Source organism: Phlebotomus argentipes, unplaced genomic scaffold (genome assembly GCF_947086385.1).
Source record: "Phlebotomus argentipes unplaced genomic scaffold, Phlebotomus argentipes genome assembly contig_6, whole genome shotgun sequence".
Taxonomy (NCBI): Eukaryota; Metazoa; Arthropoda; class Insecta; order Diptera; family Psychodidae; genus Phlebotomus; species Phlebotomus argentipes.
In genome coordinates this window covers 1,668,552-1,688,958 of record NW_026776145.1, presented here as the reverse complement: position 1 = coordinate 1,688,958, position 20,407 = coordinate 1,668,552, and the positions used below count along the sequence as shown (strand labels likewise).

The following is a 20,407-nucleotide window of genomic DNA, read 5'->3' as shown; positions in this document are numbered from 1 at the left end:
GTTCCATAATATCAATCAAAATCCAACTTCTTAAAGTTCCCCTCAATCCCGAAAAGATCATTGGCCGTTTTGGGCTTTCCCGGTCTCAAGTTCTCATTCACGAGCCGTGAATTCTCCTGTTCTAAGAAGAAATTCCGATGAGCCGCCATTGATTGTTTCATGTCCTTCTGCAGCTCTTCAAAACTCTTCGACTGTCCTCCCAATTCCTTGGGGAACATTTCCCGTGGGATCACTTTGTACACGGATTCCATAGTCGTGAATGCCTGAAGCATCGACGTGAGCTGTTTGTTCATAAAGGGCTTCATCATTGCGAGCAGTTTGTCCGTTATGGGATTGGCGTTGATGAAGTAGAGGCCCTTGATGCGCACTGGCAGAGCATCCTGGAGGTAAGTGATGTACTTCTTCATTTGCACGAGTCCCAGGCGTGCGATGTGACCCAGAGACATGCCTTGCATATCAACCAACAGAATATGGCCTTCAGCAGTGCCTTCAGTCCACAGATGAAGGTCGCTCACGAAAGAATATCTGCAGAATTGAATTTGTGTCATTACTCTTACTTTTAGAATGACTCCGAAATACTCACAACTTAAGAGACGCTGTAAAATTATACTTTGTTGCATCGTAGTCCAGCAGATTGCAGAAGATTATTTTGTAACCCTCTGGCGTGAGTCCTGGAAGTGGCACTTGGAGTCTGGAAAAGAATATGACTAATCAGGTTGATTAACATTGTAAAAATAAGAATTAAAATGTTTGAAATGCTGATAAAACAGATTCAACGATTGGCGCCAATTTAAGAATCTCTCTTATCTCTTATGAATAATTGTGTACTGAAATGCTGTGAAATAATTATTGATACTAATGCTACCTCACATTCTACGTCTCAGTAAATGAATTTATTAGGATTTTCTCTTGGCAATCTCCAAATTCAGCAGATTGATTCGTATGCTAACCAATAAATTTTACCACACTCCATTAACTTAAGCGTGCCCTTGTCGGAAGCACCTAAAACTGGTAACCTTCCTGACAAAGTAATAAAAAACTATCACGAAAGATGTGTTGTGAGAATGATATGGGTTTTTCGATAAATGTTTCTCAATCCCCTCCAATACAATATCAAGGAGCTCACGAGCAAAGAAAAAGACGAACGATAACAACCAGTTTAATAATACACCTTGAATAGCGCTAAAAAGAGTAATTTAGATAAGTTCTCTTCATGACTAGTGCAAAAAAACTTTCTAGTTAATTACTTACTGAATCTCCATTGTGTCCAATATCTCAGGAGCATTGGTGTCCCTCTTGGCGAAGAACTCAGGTGAGTGAGTCCTTATGGTGTAGTACGTGTCTATTGTCTTCTTGGCCTGCTCCAGGCTGTAATAGCAGGAGTGAACGAATAGGATGGCTTCGAGCTCTGCAAAGATCTTCCATTGAATGTCGTTGGAAGAAAGAGAAACTGTCACGATTTCTCACCTGATATCTCAGGAAGATGAGGCTGCTTGGATATCCACTCGAGGATCTTCTTGACATCCTCTCGCTTGAGATCAGATCGCGAAGAGTACTCTTCCTCTGGATTCCGCCACTCCATGGCTATCAAGCGTGACTGAATGCTGTGACAGACGAAGTCAAACTGTCGCTGCTCATCTCATATCATCCTAATCTTACTCAACAATGCTGGGCACGCAAGTGCAATTAACGTCAGTTATAAAATACGACTCACTGTGTTCCTGATCGCTGATGGTTGATTTATGAAAAAAAGGTGTGCATTGGAAAATTTACTAAACTTATATTTATCTCACGGAGGAGCCAAAAAGTAATCCAGCAAAAAATGTACAGAGTTCTCATATGAATGGAGGGGATTAGAGAGGGAGTTCAGATTCGATTAGAGTTGCTTTGGTGGAGTATCTGTGGGTGCAGAATCACTTCTTGCCGAGAAGCTTCAGCATGTCACGATTCTGCTTGCCAATCTTCATGTCGGTGTCCTCCACTTTGTTCGTGATATTATCTATGAGGTCATTTTGGCTGTCGATTTCCTGGTTCATATCAATGGCCAGACCCTTGAGGCGTGTCAAGCTGCCCGCCATGCAGTCAAGATTTTGATCGAGACGCGCGCTGAATTCTCCTGGTCCGTGGATTGTGTGCTGCGCGTAGGGCGGATCGCTGCGTAGGCGGTTCACGGGGTGGTTTTCGTAGCGCTCCTCCGGACTCATGTGGGATCTCGGTGGCTCCTGATATGACGCAGTGTCCAGAATATTGCTGCCGCTGGGCGAGGCGTTGGTGCGCGGCGTGAATTCCCTCTGGCGAGTCAGGTAGTTCTTCAGGCCCCCAAAGACGCTCTTCAAGCCCGTGAGGTGTCTTTGGCTGAAGCGCAGCGTCGAGTTTATGTCGTCCAGCTGCTTGCTGGTGTTCTCCAGCTGCTCTCGCTGACGTGCCAACTCCTCTGCCGTGGCCATTCCAACTTGCTCAGTCTCGTAGAGCAGCCCAAGGCTGCGCTCAGATGAAAGCAGCGTTCTGTCCTCAATCTCTCTCCTGCGCTGCTCGTACATCTGCCTCTGTTGCTCATAGTCGTCATCCTGAAGGAATGGATTGGTGCTGTGTGGGGTGTACTGGGGCGCACTGGCACCCTCTGTATAATTGTTGGTCCGGGCGTTTCTCAGGAATGTCTCGTCATCCACGTCCTCGACGAATAAACTGTTGGGATTTGTCACGTACTTGAATCCAGACATCTTCTCTAGACTCTCATCGACACTGTAGCGAGGAGAAATAAGTCAGATTTGGGGCGGAAAAGTGTGAAAACTGTAGAAAAATATGGATGGAAAACTCACTTGACAATAGCAAAATTTTCTCTCTTTTTCACACACTTTTGATTGTCATGACGGGTGCTGTTGGCAGGTTTTCGCGATCCGAGAGGGGCGCAAGTGCGAGAAACGAATTACTCTGGGTTTTCCTCGTTGTTTTCCACGCATTCCACAGAACTGTAGAGTATTTATTATAGAATCAAATATACTTGGAGCTGGTTAATATCTTCTTGATGAAAAGTGCTGAGAATATTTCATTTAACAGCTAATTCTTGCATAAACTCAATGTGAATATTGATTGAAGTGGCATGGAAGAATTGCTAGTCGTTCGCCCCTAGAGTTCAAAGAAACGCTCCATCGATGATTCACGAACAGTCATGGTTTATTTGGAATTTTTGTGATAAGACTCATCGAGAGCGACATTTTGCAACAGTGAACAAAGATCTGTGATTTCCTCCCATTTTCTGCCAATCGTTACTTTGAAAATGTCGGATTCTTGTGTTGAGACATCTTCCACGCCAGAATGGGTTGTGAAGCTGGAGAAGAAACGCGAGGAGGTGTTCAAGGGAAGGCGTTTGGGTCACGAAAGCGGTGCTGGAGCTCCATGCAATGTTTGTGGTAAGAATTGAACGCGTTTTGTTATTGTGCAAAACAGAGGATATAGTGAGTTTCTGCTTGTAGGATCAGCTTGTCCGGGGTTGGATTTGCACTTCTGGCGCAAGGTTTGCCGAAATTGTCGCTGCCGGAAGGATCAGCACGAGTGCACAGATGATGATCTGTCTGGATGGGCGCAGTTTGAAATCCTGGGACAGCAGAGATCACAGCCGGCGTACATTCGGATAGAGAAGATCGACGAGAAGCCTGTGAAAGTGGAGTGGGTGCCTCCGGACGTGGCGCCAGACATCGCCACGGACTACATGAACGATCTGGGATCGCAGAATGTGCCAGTGGAGGGTAGCGAGGCGGCCCTGAAGCGACGCCAGCAGCTCGAGTATCAGGTTCCACCGCACGACCTGGATCCCACCTTGTGCCATAATCTAACAGAGAACGAGACGGCGCAGATGCAGCAATATGTGGAGAAAATCAAGGAGAGCTGCGTGGGACAGGGGAATGTGGTTCGCGTGGCGGGTGGGGACCCTCCCCAGCTTGGCTACATTGAGCAGGTTTTCCCCACACCGCCCATCAATGAGGCGATTGTGAAGGATCGCATGCTGACGTACGTACTGAAATCCGACGCGATTAAGGGTGTGCTGCAGACACCGGCCACAGTGCTCACGAAGGGGGCGAAGATTGTGTCTGAGTGTCGCCCCATGACGCCCGATTTCATGGAGAGTCCCCTGCTGAGCGACAAGAACCGCTACAAGCTGAAGCAGATGAAGCTCAACTCGCAGGCACTCCAGAGTGGAGTCCTCAATGGGGCAACGTATGACAATCTGTTCAAAGAGCTCCAGGAGCGCAACATCGACTGCAGTGAAGACAATCTTCTGGGACCGCTGGAGAAATTCCGCCATGAGTATCGCCAGAATGATCGCTTCAAGACGGATGTGGATAATTTCGTGAACAGCTTGGGCAATGAGTTCCTGGACTCTTACCAATTGGATGACGACACAGTTAAGCTCACCGACGAGACTGGCGAGGAATTAGCTACGAAAGTGTCTCAAGATGACTTTAATTCTCCAGTGCCAATTCGACCGTTCGCTCAGATGAGGCTGGGCGCGCAAGCTCAGCAAGAGACGCCCGTGAGGCGTCTGAAGTTTGCTAAGGAGTCTAAATACACAGACACTCCCATCTACGCTCTGGCCAGCTACGATAAAGTTCTGCCTGCGATCATGCAACATCCCCTCGTGGAGCGTGTAATGGCAGCTTCACCTTCGATCACCACGGGAATAGATTTGATCGCCAATACTGCTCCGATATTTCCGGACTTCGTGCCAGGCCAATTGAGCCCAGCTTTGGAGCAAAAACTCACGAATCTTGGCCTGGATTCGGCTACAGTACGAAGTGGTGTTGTCAATGGGCCACAATACGACGAACTGTTTAGAAATCTACGACAAAAAAAGGTGCGCTTCGGCGAGGACACCATCCTAGGGCCCATGGAAGCCTTCAGAGATGAATATCTCGACAATGACACATTCCGAAATGACATGAACAACTTCACTCTGGCCACAGCTAGTCAAATGATGGACAATCCAAACTCGAATCCATTTTTATTAGGTATCATTCCATCTCAGAGCAGCGACTCTGGCTTCGGATCTGTTCCACCCACGCCCAATTTCGGCACCCACCCGATTCAGGAGTCCGCCGAGGAGCCAATCGCCGTGCTCAAGTGTAAGCAGTGCTTCCTGGACATCTGTGCTGGTGATGTGGCTGTGAAGGCCGAGCGCGCGGGAAAGTCAGTGGCGTGGCATCCCAAGTGTTTTGTCTGTCACAAATGCCAGGAGCTCCTGGCAGATCTGGTGTACTTCTTCCACGGTGGCAATGTCTACTGTGCTCGCGATCTGGCCATCATTCTCAACATTCCGCGCTGCTCCGCCTGTGATGAGCTCATCTTCATGAAGGAATACACCGTGGCCGAGGGCTCAACCTTCCACATCAAGCACTTCTGCTGCTTTCAGTGCGATCAGCCACTGGCGGGCCACAAGTACGTGCCCGATGACACCACGGGAATGCCTCTCTGTCTCAAGTGTTTCGATGAGTTCCACGCCGAGAAGTGCTCAAAGTGCCATAAGCCCATTGGACCCGCCGAACAAGGGGTGTCGTGGGGCAAAATCCACTGGCACGGCACCTGCTTCGCCTGTGCCGGAGTCTCCTGCGGGAAGTCCCTAATTGGGCAGCGTTTCTGTGTGAAAAATGACATTCCCTTTTGCAGTCCGGCGTGCGTTAAGAGTATTATCTTCTGAATAGTATTTGAGAATCATCAGACGGAATCATTCCTATATTTTGTGGCATTTAGTATAATAGATATTTTAAGTTGAGTCTACAAGCATGAGAAGTTCGAACAAAACAGATCAGACAGAAATGTATCTTGCAAAATATATTTTAAAATAAAATCAAATATAGATAAAAAGCCAAGTGTCGCACTGTTCACTCTGATGTGTGTTAATTTTTGGAAAAAAAACATCCCCTCGTAGAGCGTCTGATGGCAACTTCACCTTCGAACACCGCGGAAATACATTTGATAGCCAAATCACATCCAAACTTTCGGTAATGTTTCATCGTGTTCTTCGTTAAGAGTGTGAAAATAGAAAAGAGTGTGAAATAATTTGAATGTGTTGATTCTCTTTTTCCTTTTATTATTTAAAATCTTAATAATTTTATGATTAAGGAGAGTGTATTTTGTGTTTGATATTTACTGGTTCGAATGGGAAAACGGAAGAAAATCATATATTTTTTCCTGTTTTCTAAAAATTCTAAATTATCTTCACGTAAATCGCACACATTCGCACAATGTTTTTATCCTCCTCTGACAAATTATGATTTATATCTGCTTGTGTATTGTGTTTCTTTGTAAATTATCTACTTTTATACGCTAAATTCTATATTTCTTTTATATTTTTCTTCCTTCATATATCTCCTTACATACACAGTAAAACGAATTATTTATGTAATCTTCTTTCTCACTTCTTGAATCTCTCTATTCATTTTTAATCATTATGTATAATATTTTTCAGTATAATTTAATATAAAAAAAGACAAGTACGATTTGTACTTTACTTTGAATTTTTTATTGAAGTTTAAAGATTACTTTTGCCTTTCATTTTTTCTTTCTTTTTTTTCATTTAATTAAGTATAAGTGTGTCTTCATGAAATTTTCATTTGCGTGTATCTGCTGCACTTATTATATTCTCAAAATGATGAATTTGATAATTCTCTCTCGCTCTCTCATTCCACATCAATGCTTTTCCTTTGACCCATTGAAAATCTGTAACTTTATTATCAATATATGCATTTTTTGTCTGCATACAGCATAATTTAATGATTATTTTGTAAAATTTACAAAAAATATATTACAGTTTATTTTAAATACTGCTGCTTCTACTAAAAGTAATTCCGATAAATTTTACATAAATTGGAAAAAAAAGATGTAAAAATATTCCATTTGTGTGGCTGCTTTTCGGAAAGAAAATAATCATGCATAGAGAGGATAATTCAGATAATATATTTTGTAGATATATTTCTGCTGTCTATAGGTAATATTTTCCATTGATCATGGCTTCATTATCTGTCCACTTTTGTCCACCTGATTCTCACATAGCTTTTGACAATGTAAAATAAATTACTGCATACGCGGTGTTAATTCTATAATAAAATTAGAAACTGAATTTAGAGCGGAAGACTATCAAGACATTTAGATACAAGCAATTTGTTCTTTTATCCCGTTCTGTCTCAGGACCTTAGCAGACAGGACAAATTTTGCTCTCAGCTTCTCTCAATTCTATCAAATACTATGAAATTAACAAAATGTTGTCGTGTTTTTCCTATTCTTATCTATTCTAGTGGTCCAATTCATGCCTCTAATTGCTAATTAAACTATTGCTTTTTGATTTAATCTGTTTTCAACCCAAAATTGTGCTGAAAATGCCAATTACAAAATTACGAGAGAAAAACATCCCTGTCTGCTAACGCGGTCACACGGCAACATATTCTCTATTGTAATTTGATAAAGAATAATCAATCATGTGTATAATCTCTAATATTTTGCTACTATTTTCTCTGGCGAAATTCAATAGAATCACACTGCATAAAAAATGACAAAACATGTTGAGATATATCCATACATACAGATTTTGGACAGAGTTTTCTTCTTTATGGAGTTCCTAAGTCATATCTAAGAATATTGTTTCAACAATAATTTAGTTGTCTCACAGTTTTCTTTTTTGTATTGAAGAATTAGCTTTATCATTTTTTTTTTCTTTAGTTCTCACTAAATATCTCATCATTTAATCAATAATGTGTATTATGTGTTTGTTTATTTTATTCTTCTCTAAACATTCCACTCATATTCCACTCCTTGTAGTTTTTTTATTTATAATTCAATTTTCATCCTAATCACTGCTCTTTTTTATGAAAACACTTCGTCAAATATTTACACTATTACTCATATCTCTTGTTACATCTTATCTCCCAACCTGTTCTTTGCCTGTTCATGAGAAATTGAAAAGAAAAGGATAAACTTTCAGCGTGAGTGTTCTTGTGTAGATTTGATTGTGAATTACAAAATTATACACCGTCTAACAAATTTTTAGTTCTCCTCTTCAACACACATCATATAAAAAAAAGAAGATGAAACATTTAGCGTAGTATAATGCAATAAAAAGTTCTCAATTAATATTAAAACTACAGTGTATCTCATTTTAATTATTCTACCACTAAATTTTATCGTTCTTTCTTGTGCATCGACAAAACATTTTCTCTCCTTTTAAACTTCTTCACCCACTCTCTCACTTCAATTGTATCATGAAATATTGATTTTCCTTCTATCATGTCACTCCTCTATAACAATTAGGAAAAGAAAAAAAAATCATCCCTATATATAGATAAAAAAGAGAATATAAACTTCAATTTCTTTTCTCAACTTCCAATCGTCCATCCATCGTCATCTATTCCCTATTCTCTATCCTTCTTCTGTCTCTCTGTTCCATTCCACATGATATCGTATTGAATGTTCTTCATTTTTTTCAATTATTTTACTCAAGATTAACTCCTTACTATATAACTCCTGAAAATTACTTCACTTTTTACCTCCTCTCATTCTATTTCTTGCCTCTCCTTATTTATTTCTTCTTATTCTTGTTATGCATACCACGTGGCGGCGTCACTGGTCGAGAATTTGGGGTGCCGTACTGAAATCGCCTCTTGTCGGCTGGCTTCAGTATTTGGAATGAGCACATCAATGTCTCATCCACAGACATCATTGCACCTGTTTTTCATCAACGAGACAGAAAAAGAAGCAATTAACTTCAACTCGATTCCTTGAATGAATTTTCTCATTGAGAAAAGTGATGTCAAATGTATTATAAACATCGTGCAAATATCAAATTATCGTCTCATTGACATTGAAAAATGCCATTTTTCATGTGTAAATCCCATCTCTCTTTAAACTCCCAAGCTAAGCACACAATGCTAAACTTCACCCATCATCCCACACAATTAATTGGTCTATTTATCATTTTTGAAACTACTCGACTAGAGTAAACGTGATTGTATTTCTATTTCCCATTTAGGCCATTTTAAAACATATTGCAAACAACCACGAAGATGAAACGCGAAATTACTCACCTGCATTGTCGAATTCTCCACAGTAATTGGGCGCTGAAAATAGCGTCACGAGTTGTCGTTTTGCAAAAAATTCATACCCATCCTCCACCACTTGATGAGCGCGACATATCAAGTCAAACTCGTGCTTACGCAGGAATTTCAGAACCGTCTGCAAAGAAAGAGTAGAGACAACAAAATAATATCAGTCATTTTACACCACAAAAATGTTAATCAATCAACAAAAATTCGCCTCACAGCCAATGCAAACAAATGAGTGTGGGTGTCTCTCATGTGTGTCTGTGAGTTGGATACTTTTTTTTCATTCAATTTAATTCTCTTTTCATGAAGGTTACACTTGAATCATATGTTGTGTGTCCCTCTTCTCATCAAAAAAGTACACATCTCTCCCTCATCATATCAATAAAATTGATAAATGTATTGATGATTTCATCGCGATGTTTCACCGTGGAAATACCGAGTATTCACCCACAAATTCATCCTTTTTTAATGCACATTCAATGTGTATTTGTAATTTCAATTAAATTGCCATTTCTATTTCTGTTGATGTACATTTGATAATGAAAGTAAGCTTTTTGCATAATTTTCGATGGGCATGCGGATCGTGAAATTTTGGCTTTATTTAGAAGAAAAAAAAAAACACACACTCTGATGAGTCAATCCCTATTAAATGTCCATTTTGACGGTGTGATACTCTCTGTTTTGTAACCTTTCGCAATATATTAATATAGAAAACTTTTCTATTCTGGTTCATGCATTTTCCGTGAACCCCAAAAAGACATTTTGAGATATTCGCGGGAAAAAAACGTTTGAATATTAATATTCCCACAAAGAAAATAAATTTGAAGGTTTTCCACACAAAACTAATAAATTACCTTGCTTAGAATTCCGTTTGACGTACACTTAAATAACTATACCACATAATGAGTTTTGCTTATTTATTAAGTTAGCACACATCTTAAAACATTTACCCAACATTTTGCTTGAAGAACTTTTGACCGTCATCCAAAAGTTTTGGGTTACACACTTTCAAGTGCGCTTACAAATGACATGAAGACATGTAATCAAGTATCTTCCAAAGCATTCTTAGAAATCACATCAATTCATTTCATAATTGTTCTAGGAAATAGTTGGAAATGTTAAAATTGATTTTAGTCAACAAAGTTAAATTGAAACGTGCCACAATGGCAATGTGTGTAAACCCCAACTCGGAAGATACAATGTTGAGATATAGGAAACTTTATCGTGTTATCAGTGAAAATAGCTCAACCTTGTGGAAACTCTCAAAAACTGATTTCGACCGAGCATGACTGAAATTTCCCATGTATTTGTTTAGCCCAATTAACGCCATAATGCTGCTTTTTCTTCTACGAAATATAAATCCCATTTTCATTAAATTCCCGTAATGAACACCATTTTTCCCTTTTGCAAAATCACTATGGCATTTTTTTCTTCAGTAAAATTACCTTAAAACCCGAGAAAATACTCACTTAAAACCACCATAGTGAATCAAGAGGTCTCATTATATAAATTGGACGGAACAAACATAATTGCAGGAAAGACAAGAGCACAATTTTACACCCCACTGGAAGATGTTATCAGACACAACTATCGAGCATACACTAGTCATCTTATCGCATTATAAAAAAGCATACAAGAGTATAAATATCTAATTAAAGTCTCTTGTTTAATTACACATTTTGAGTGTGTGGCGAAAAATAGATTATTAGCCTTGAGTGTCATTAATTTACGATATCACTAATTCACTCTACAGATACCTACACAAAACCTTAGAGAACACATGTGTCTGTTCTAATTATACTGAAAACATCCCTCCACCACCTACATAATAATTACTCCTCTCAAATTTTCTTAATGATGAGCGATTTTTCCTCAATTAGTGCGCATTATGATTCCGCACATCAATTTTACATGTGTTGAATTTGAACGTTGATAAATGAACTTCGTATTCAGTATTGTTATGATTTTCTAGAAATGACTATCACAATTCCTAACCAATATGTCAACACCTACATATATATTCGTCTATTTGGTTTCCAGATGACTCTCAGTCACTGAATACACATGCATATGCATCACCTAGTTTCACGACGATGTTGGTATTAACTCAAATTTGCCACATCGATGCTTTGCATCACAATAATTCTGTAGGTAAATTTATTGGTCCACCACAAAACAGATAACAGCAAATTAATCCGATATCGTACAAAAGAACACACAAACATGGGACAACATTTTACATTAAATCGGATCAATAATTTGGGTCTTTTTATCTATCCCAAATTTATCTCCTATAATTATCTAATAGAAAAGACCGGAAATTTCATGGTAAAAAACCTCCTTTCATCATCTCACAGTTATGTGTTTGTGCGCCTATACCGACACATCCGCGGGCGCAGCATGAAAACGATCTTTTATTGATTCAAATGCATAACACTTCATATTTGTGGGTGAAGCAATTGGAATAGATGCGCAATAATTAAGTAAATTAATATGTCTTTCATCGCAAATTACTTTTCGTCTCCTCTTTTCATCATGACGAGATCATGACTCAAGATTTAAGAACACAAGAGATAAAGAGTGAGTCATGAGTAAGATACGGAACAAATCAATCATACCTCTGGTCCAAATGTAAAACTAACTCCGCGATCATTTTCACCCCAACTCAATGTGTCCTTGTCGGGGTCAGACCATAAGAGATCACACAGAAGACCTTGGTCTGGGACATCGGTGGGTCTCATAATACGTCGGATTTGTTCCATTGACTGCAGATCGGGACTTAGGCCGCCATGACAGCAGAAGATTTTCTCGTCAACTGTAAATATTACATCATCAATAGAAAATTCTACGCATTCTAGAACAGTAGGAAAGGAACAAATGAAAATCTCTTCTTGCAAACACAATACATCATCCACTTTTGTATTGAGGCAACTTACCAATTGCTGCAACCGGCAGACAATTGAAACAATCTGTAAAGGTTTTCCACAACTTTATATTGTAGCGTCTTTTGCATTCGTCATAGAAACTGCGTGAAAGAAAAGAGAAAAAAGAGATGTTCAGCGAAACAATTACACTATAGTCTCTTTGCAGAACTGTATACGGTCTCTGGCCCATTTCAAAATTCAATTCCATGTTATGCATTTGCATTGTGAGAGTGTGTGATTGTGTGAGAAAATTATCCAAAAATTTCTACACAACAATGAAATCATTAAATAAATTACCCTATTTGCTGTTATTATTCCCTTATCGTATAAATATTGTACATATAGTTAACGTGGGTGTGAGTGAGAGAGAATGAAAGACTTTTTCCATAAATTACGATCATTTTACATATATACAAGTGAAATTTAAATGGCAGTAAAAAATATAAACTTTCATACTATGTATATATCTTCTTCTGAATTTTTGTTACACAAACTTTTATATTATGCATACATTATTACTAGGAACCTCAAATATAAAGTACATACTCTAATTTATCGAATCATATTTCGTGCGCGATAACATTCTTTTCACAATAGAATATAATGTGGCCTGTTGTCAAATGGAAGTCACTTCAAGATCTTGTTATCGCTTCCTCATTATCACGGTGATAATTTAAAAGTGCAAATGTACATTGTTGCCGTTCACATGGTGCTCACATTTCTAATTCACGAGACTTTAAAGATTTTAAAGTTAAACATACATATTTCATTTGCAGTTCCCAAAGTACACCTCACCAACAACTTCATGCTATTTACCGGTGAGAAGGATCTTTTAGCACAACCAACTGTTGTGAGTGGTTTCATTTCAATCAATAGTTGCATAAAATCATGGAAAGTGTATTAAATTCACTTTACTCCCTTCTCAATACGCATTCTATGCAGTGCATTGAGTGTAGGTCACACAGGTAAATATTTTTCACCTGCCACTCTCTCTCTCTCTCTCTCTCTGCTTTTTAATGTGTCTCTTTCATCTCATCGAGCAGATAAAACTCTTTCATACGCCATGTACCTGTCTTTCTACATGCATAAATTATATCTACCAGCAATGTACACTGCTTCAACTATTCGACGCACATTACGGGCAAGACTCAAAATGATAATAGCTTCTCGATAGGTCAAGGCAAAATGATCGAATTAATCTCTGTGTTTATATACGTATTATAAAAATTTCAGAGAAGACAACATTGAACGTCGTCGTATGTCCTCATCCATGTACATACATTTTTTCTTCATCACTCCCTTGTGCAGATAGCATTACATAAATGATTTGAATTTATATATTCATTGTATCTGTCTACCAAGTCCAATATCAACACTTCGTCGTGATACAACATGTAGACAGGAAATTCTCTCTCTATAATAGATTCTTCTTCACTTATACTCCATGTCTGTTGAACACTTGATAACGAGACTCTTTCACATCATTTCCTCAATCATGTAAGCATACATATGTATGTGGAAGCAGAATAATCTGCCAGCGGAATAGTTTCCTATATCAGCTGGATATGTTATATACAGAGAAGATCCATCGACATTAGCCTCAATATTGATGAGAGAGAGAAAAAAAAAATCAGTAATACTACCTCAAGTTTTTTCTCCCCCTTTCTCTCTATCTTTTTCTATCCCGGGCATTTTGCCAAAGTTATTGATGAAAATCAATTTCTTCCCACCCGTGATTCAGACTCTTGCCATTCAATGTCTTTCACTCGTTTTCGTTTCCTTCTGTCTAATTGCAAATGATTTGATACATTTCATTACAGCGATAAAACACAATTCGTCATCGCATTAGTATCATTTTCTGGGACGGTAGAAACATTTTCACCCTCGAAAGTTCAGCTCATGACGTGATAAAACGTACTTTTCCCCATTCAATTTGCTTTCACCAAATCGACAAAATAATATAATATGAAAACGCCACAGTTCGATGAAACACAATGATTTTGATTAAGACAGATTAAATATGAAGAACAAATCAATTTGTGTGACATTATTTCTACACTAAGGGGATCATCATTCTCAATTTTCTTTCTCCTTCATATCTCTAACCCACATACAATGAATTGGGTTAGGAAAGGCATTTAGATAGCACTTTTCATTCCTCATGTGCTAATCCAATATCTCCACACTGGTCGCCCAAAATCTCACACTTTTCTCACGCGCATCCAAAATTTTATGACAATCTCATTACGATACACAGAAGCGGACAAAAAATGTCCATCAATCTAATTATTGTCTACCCACTTATCACATTATTCATTTTTTGCAAATTTCACCCTCATGATAAACCCCCAAAATTACCACATGAGTGATTATCTTCCATAAAGCAATAATGAAAAATATACGACAAAAAATACAACAAAGAAAACTTTGCAAACATCATCTTCACGAGAGTTTATAGAAATGTCACGTTTACACTTGTGCTGTGAAAATGTCAGGAATTTTTTTTTACTACGTAAAATGTGTATGACTATTTATTGCATTTTATACGTATATTTTGTTAACTGGAATAAGGTAAATATGTGAGGGAAATATGCAGAATAGCGCAAAACAAACAAAATTGTGCAAAATGAAACTGTAGAATATCAAATTAACAGAACAGTTCCTGTTTTGCATTTTACACGGATATAATATCAACAATATGGTATTTCTTAGTGAATTCCGACAAATTTCCATCAGTAACTTGGTGAATTAGGCAAGAACGGACTCTATTCTGTGGATTGATTGCCTCTTGTGCGGTTATTATTGCCTTACTGTGGAAAATAACTGTATGTTATATCTATTCAACAATTTTACGTCAATAGATATGACAATTTATTAAAATATCAACGCAAAGAGACAAGAGTTGCGATATCAACAACACTGAAGCTACCTCAACACGTTCAGTCACCAAGTGAAAATATCAATGGTTACGGCTGCCACCCGCTTTTTCCTTCACGGATTGCCCCCAATAGCAAATCAATATCTGTAGGTAATAATAATTTTCAATCGTCGTCTTCACTCCTGACGATGCCTGAGTAGGGAGGAAATACACCGTGCCGGCAAACAAGACATATTACTATTTTGGGATCATACCCTCCAATGACTACATACCGCTATTATATGTGTACAGTATAAAAATATTTATACGCACACGGTAATTCCGACCGAATAGCATTTATACATCTTATTACGTAGAAGAGTATGTAAACTGTAATAAATTCTCTCCTTTGATACCCCCATCTGATGACTTTTTCTTCACCATTGACGTCTTTTCCTCTTTCTCCCATACACGTAATTTTTCCCACACAAGTGGTGGACAACGCACCACGGAGTCACGTGAATGAGACCACGAGAATATCATTCTTGAACTCCTTTCAAATTAGTCACAACATCAAACCAATAATTAGTTTTTCAAAACAATCCTTCAATATATACTTAGATTTACAGCAATCTACTCGCCTTGCCAATGAAAGAGATACGCAATACACAACATTATTTACTACTTCCACTCATCATCTTCGTATAAAATACTGCATCATATCGTGATAACTAGCAAGATCAAAGACAGAAAATTTAATGGTGCTGAGGCAGAAAAAAGAGATGAAGAGTGAAATGAAAAGAAGAAAAAAAACACCGGTACGTAAGCTAGTTACTCTTATACACCACCACAATTCATATTCCACAGCTTCTAAAATTAAATTTTTCATTTGAATTTTCTCCATCGTAAAAATAAAATAAATACAGGAATTGTGAGAATCCTAATATCGTTCCTACATTTGCGTTGGAGGTCGTACAATATTCGTGTTTTATTTTTCTATATTCAACTGACTATCGCGCTGATGTCTCATATCCGAGAGGAAGGGAATTATTGTACAGTAAATAAAAAAGAGTATTTTCTCACAAAATAAAATCGTTAGTGGTTGATGTGTTATTCAGCGTATTTTTCCACAATTTCTTTTTTTTATACACTCTCCCCTCTCACTATAAACCATATTTCTCTAATTTTTTGTTGCTGTATATCTATGATCGCATGTTAGACACTTTTCCCTCTTGCTTTATCTGTCGACTAAACACACAATTTCTCTCTCACTCCTGAAAATGCTTTTATTTTATCTTATTCTGAACACTCACCCATAAATCCTATTGATACTAGCACATTCATGATTTCCTCGCAGCAGGAAGAAATTCTCTGGATACTTTATTTTGTAGGCAAGTAGTAGGCATATTGTCTCCAGTGACTGTTTGCCACGATCCACATAGTCGCCAAGGAATAGATAATTTGAATACGGTGGGAATCCTCCGTACTCAAAGAGGCGCAGCAGATCATAGTACTGCCCGTGAATGTCACCTGTAACACATGGAGACGAGAGACAATTTTTAGCTTCCTACAGAAAGTCTGGCAGACCTGTGAAGGAAAAATATGATATCATCGTTCGTGAAGTGTTTTCCCAATATTTTACCACGCGCACATGTTCGACATTGAATTTATTTTTTCTTATCTGTGCTGAAATTTGTCGAATGTTTTATCATTCAATTTTACTTTTTGCCAATTCCATTTTTTGATAATGCCAAGAAATGTATCATTTACACACTTCACACTTCAGAAGCGCACACTGGATAATGGCGCAAATCTCTGACCATAAAAGACCAAAAACCACATTGAACTTATCATTACCAAATGCTTTGCGTTCATTGCAGCATCGAAACTTCGCTCAGAGTTGCGCTCTCTCGTTGAACATTATCTTGCTCTCCTCTGATCTATTTGCAACGGAGTATACTGAGAGCCTCTGCACCGAGGAAAAAATAACGTGCTAATTAGACTGACCTTTTTTTTTGCTTTATATTTGCCACCCTAGCATTCAGCATCAATCGTTCGTTGTTGCCATTGATAAATTGTCATGTTGAAAAATCTTATCATAGCTCTGATTACAGTAAATGTTTCAGCACTCACTATCTCTCCCTCTTTCCTAGTATATTAATGCTAATTCTCTCGCAATAGACGTAAACAGACTTCATTCCATAAAAAAATATCGATATTTCAGTGGACACACAGAATGAAGCCCAAGAGCAATAAAAAAACCTACGACAAATGAGCTCAGTGTATGATTTACAAATTAGTAATGTTGAGCTTTTGTACATACATAAAATATTATGTACATCTACTCAGCCAAAAAGGTCTGATCGATATTCCTTGAATGCTGATGATTCAAGGAATGAATTTCTGTGGTTTAACATCTACACATACACACTTTTCCCCAAAATAGCCTTCGCCGGCACATAGCATAAGGTGTAGTATGTAGAGGGAAGATCTGTACATTATGTGCTACACACGTTCGGATGTTTAATTTTTTGGCGACTCGCAATTTATCAATTGCCGGTTCTCCGTGCGCGGATGCTTCACCGGCAAGGCTCCACACACCGCTCAAGGAGGTGACTGTGACCGGTGAGAAGGTGGTGTGTATTTGGAAGAGAGATGGCAAAACATCGCGCCGTGTGAGCCAATGACGTCAGTACGTGCAAAAGTATTGAAATTCACTGTGAAATGTTATCCCAAAAATGGTTCTGCGGCTCCATATTTCCCATTTCATCGTGCAATCTTCTCTGTTGTTCTTTTTTATGGACATTATGTGTATATTTTCTCGCGAATATTTTTCTCCACACGCACGCAAATTCTGCCCCATGACGAGGTCAGGAGGTCGCACAAATTCTCCCCTCATAAAGTTCTATATTATTCATTTCAATTCAACTACAATAAATGCTGAGGTATAATGAGGATATAAAGCAGAAAATATATTTCATCCAAAAACACCATTCTCTCTTTTTTCTTTCACTGACATCTTATTGTTCCTACCCATTCAATAGTTAATTTCTTTTATTATTATTTCTTGTCTTGCCTTCACGTCTGGCATGCATGTGTGTGTATTTGTAATATATGCATGAAGAGAAAGAAAAATTGTGCTGTACGGCAAAAATTAATTACAAACAAGTTGGAGAATATGAGACTACAATGTCTAATTACACGTTATTGTATTGCAATTGTTGATGACATTGAACACTTTGCGACGAGAATTTCTCTCTACAGTACGAGTGTGCATACGAGTGACGAATTTTAAAAGGATGCATCTTCTCACTTTTCCCTTCTCTGGCATTCCATTTCATGACCCGAGTTCCAATTGTCTGCCATCCAGAGCTCACATTCTCTAAATTCTCAATGTGAAACTCGAGTTGCAGAGCTAGAAAGGATAGCAGCAGCAAATCTTTTCAGAACAAATATTCTTCTTACCATTGCATTTCAAACTTGACTTTCCTAACTAGTGGAAGCCTGACCTTGTTAGCATTGTTATGATATAATGTCTCTCTGTCACATCATAAGACAATGTCTCTCCCTTTTGATGTGAAATGGCGAAGAGTAGAGAAAGCCCATACTTTCATTTTCCAAAGGACTCTCTAAAATCATAATTTACATATCTACCGTCCATTTGGTCTTTGGAGACCATCTTCCTGTCGCCCAAAGACATGCCATTCCAAAATATGTACATACAGCAGAATGCTCTATCTTTAGCCGGGGCAAAAAATCAATTTCTGTGAGAACGCAAGACTCCACTGAAAGCACTTTCTCGGAAGCAAGAGCAGAGGAAAGAAAAATGCATGTGAAGCCCAATTCTTTTTTTTTGCTTTTTAAGAAATTCTCCCTCTCATTTTCAACCCTACACTCTCGCATATGCTTTCTCCAACTTCAAGTACATTCCTCGTGTTATTGTGTATGTGCTTATTCCTCCTTCTTTTTAACGCTTCATATAGTGAGAAGAGAAGCGTGGCGTCGCATGAGAAGGAACCTCCAATTCCGATATTTATAGCCATGCACATAAATCGGTTAAGTTCGAGGCACATTTTCAATGTTATCCCATCGCTAAAGAAGTGGCTTTCTTGGTCAGCCAATTCACCACGTCGCGCCTCTCTCTCTCTTTCGCGCTTTATGATATCTCTTCGTCATTGAATTATATCCAAGTGTACAAATTATGATGTAAAGTATATTGAAGAAAAAAGGCGACTCGCTCAATGCTTTCCGCAGAGGAGTTGTCTGTGCCTGTTTTTGGTCACATGGCGTCACGCACGCGATTTTTGACTTGATTCTGCCAACTCTCTTTGGTCTCCGCCTGGCTGTCGTGGACACTTTCTCCTTCCATTGATGGTCCACCACTCGTCAAGGTACATGACCTCACCATTTACGTGAACCGCGTCGGGTGTGCGTTTTTACAGTTCTTTCTCTCACCAGCAACATCATCACTCCACGACAAGCGCCGCTCTTGAGATGCAAGATCGGCCACTTGAAATACAAGACTCTGATCTTACATCACTCTCAACTCTGTCCAATTTCCCCACAATTCCGGCTCTTCCCGAACAATTGCCTCTGGGAAAGTCACACTGAAAAACCAGTAAGCCCGGAAAAAGTTCCCCGGAACTGTTCATTTATCGCACTCGAGACAGACGCCCGAACGTGAGGTGCATGAGAAACAGGTGACTTACCACAAATCTTCAGCGGGGCCTCCAATTCCAGCAAGATGGGCTGTGACAGGAAGATTTCACGGGACTTTAAACACAATCCACGGATTTCACTTTCCGAAAGTTGCACATTTTTTCCTGGGCGGGCTAAACGCACTGCGGAAATATTGTAATTTCATTATATCTTCAAATCTCTAGAGCACATTCACGGAAAAGTGGGATTCTCTCCAAGTTGTGGCAGCGAAAAAATTCGTGAGTGGTGAATCAAGGGAGACATTTTTTCTTCGAGCGTCGACAAAATTTTCGCATGAAGAAAAAAGTGACGTTGTCGGGGCGTTGGCATCACATTCCGGGAGAAAATCCCACTGTCCCTATGCGCCGGACCCCACTGCGACACTGGCAAAGTGTGCCGGGATGCCTGCACCACACTTTTATCACATTTTCATGGGTTTTACCTTCCAACAACTTGGCGATAAGCTCATCAATATCGTACTTTTCCTCCATCTCGGCCATGGGGGAAATGCAAGAAACTGTTTTTTGGATCTGTCTCGCACAATATCAGCCTCACTGCTCGCTATACTGGTATAATGTCACGTGAAGAACTAGTCAAGATGGTATGTACCTCTTTTGCACGGCATTAAACACAATATAAACGAAAATTAAACCGATTTGCCAGAGAAACTTGTGGACCGCGGAAAAATAATTGGCGAAATGGCGGCTATGCCCGATGGCATGTCGTGTGAAACCGGACTAGTGTTGTCCGCTAGCACTTGGGGTTGCCATCCTGAGCCACAGTACGCTCATCCACCGCCAGGTGGTTGATTCACCTGAATTTCCCCCAAAATCCACGAG

The 20,407-nt window shown here is 39.0% G+C and overlaps 4 protein-coding genes across 4 annotated transcripts; 1 reads left to right on the top strand and 3 right to left on the bottom strand.

Annotated features, from left to right (window-relative positions):
• Window positions 1-7: 7 nt before the first annotated feature.
• LOC132265888 (retinol-binding protein pinta-like) lies at window positions 8-1,641 on the bottom strand. The gene is made up of 4 exons (XM_059766679.1): window positions 1,468-1,641; window positions 1,252-1,408; window positions 584-691; window positions 8-525 (listed from the first exon to the last, which is right to left on the bottom strand). The coding sequence occupies exons 1-4, from the start codon at window positions 1,580-1,582 to the stop codon at window positions 12-14; spliced, it is 894 nt and encodes a 297-aa protein (XP_059622662.1). The 5' UTR covers window positions 1,583-1,641; the 3' UTR covers window positions 8-11.
• Window positions 1,642-1,760: 119 nt separating this feature from the next.
• Window positions 1,761-2,894, bottom strand: LOC132265897 (synaptosomal-associated protein 29). The gene is made up of 2 exons (XM_059766692.1): window positions 2,820-2,894; window positions 1,761-2,742 (listed from the first exon to the last, which is right to left on the bottom strand). Exon 2 carries the CDS (start codon window positions 2,718-2,720, stop codon window positions 1,914-1,916), a length of 807 nt encoding a protein of 268 aa, XP_059622675.1. The 5' UTR covers window positions 2,721-2,742; window positions 2,820-2,894; the 3' UTR covers window positions 1,761-1,913.
• Window positions 2,895-3,124: 230 nt separating this feature from the next.
• Window positions 3,125-5,859, top strand: LOC132265848 (uncharacterized). Its single transcript, XM_059766634.1, has 2 exons — window positions 3,125-3,410; window positions 3,474-5,859. The coding sequence occupies exons 1-2, from the start codon at window positions 3,278-3,280 to the stop codon at window positions 5,690-5,692; spliced, it is 2,352 nt and encodes a 783-aa protein (XP_059622617.1). The 5' UTR covers window positions 3,125-3,277; the 3' UTR covers window positions 5,693-5,859.
• Window positions 5,860-6,051: 192 nt separating this feature from the next.
• LOC132265857 (serine/threonine-protein phosphatase alpha-2 isoform) lies at window positions 6,052-20,300 on the bottom strand. Its single transcript, XM_059766646.1, has 7 exons — window positions 20,011-20,300; window positions 19,580-19,711; window positions 16,184-16,400; window positions 12,026-12,114; window positions 11,708-11,904; window positions 9,072-9,219; window positions 6,052-8,712 (listed from the first exon to the last, which is right to left on the bottom strand). The coding sequence occupies exons 1-7, from the start codon at window positions 20,066-20,068 to the stop codon at window positions 8,567-8,569; spliced, it is 987 nt and encodes a 328-aa protein (XP_059622629.1). The 5' UTR covers window positions 20,069-20,300; the 3' UTR covers window positions 6,052-8,566.
• Window positions 20,301-20,407: the final 107 nt, after the last annotated feature.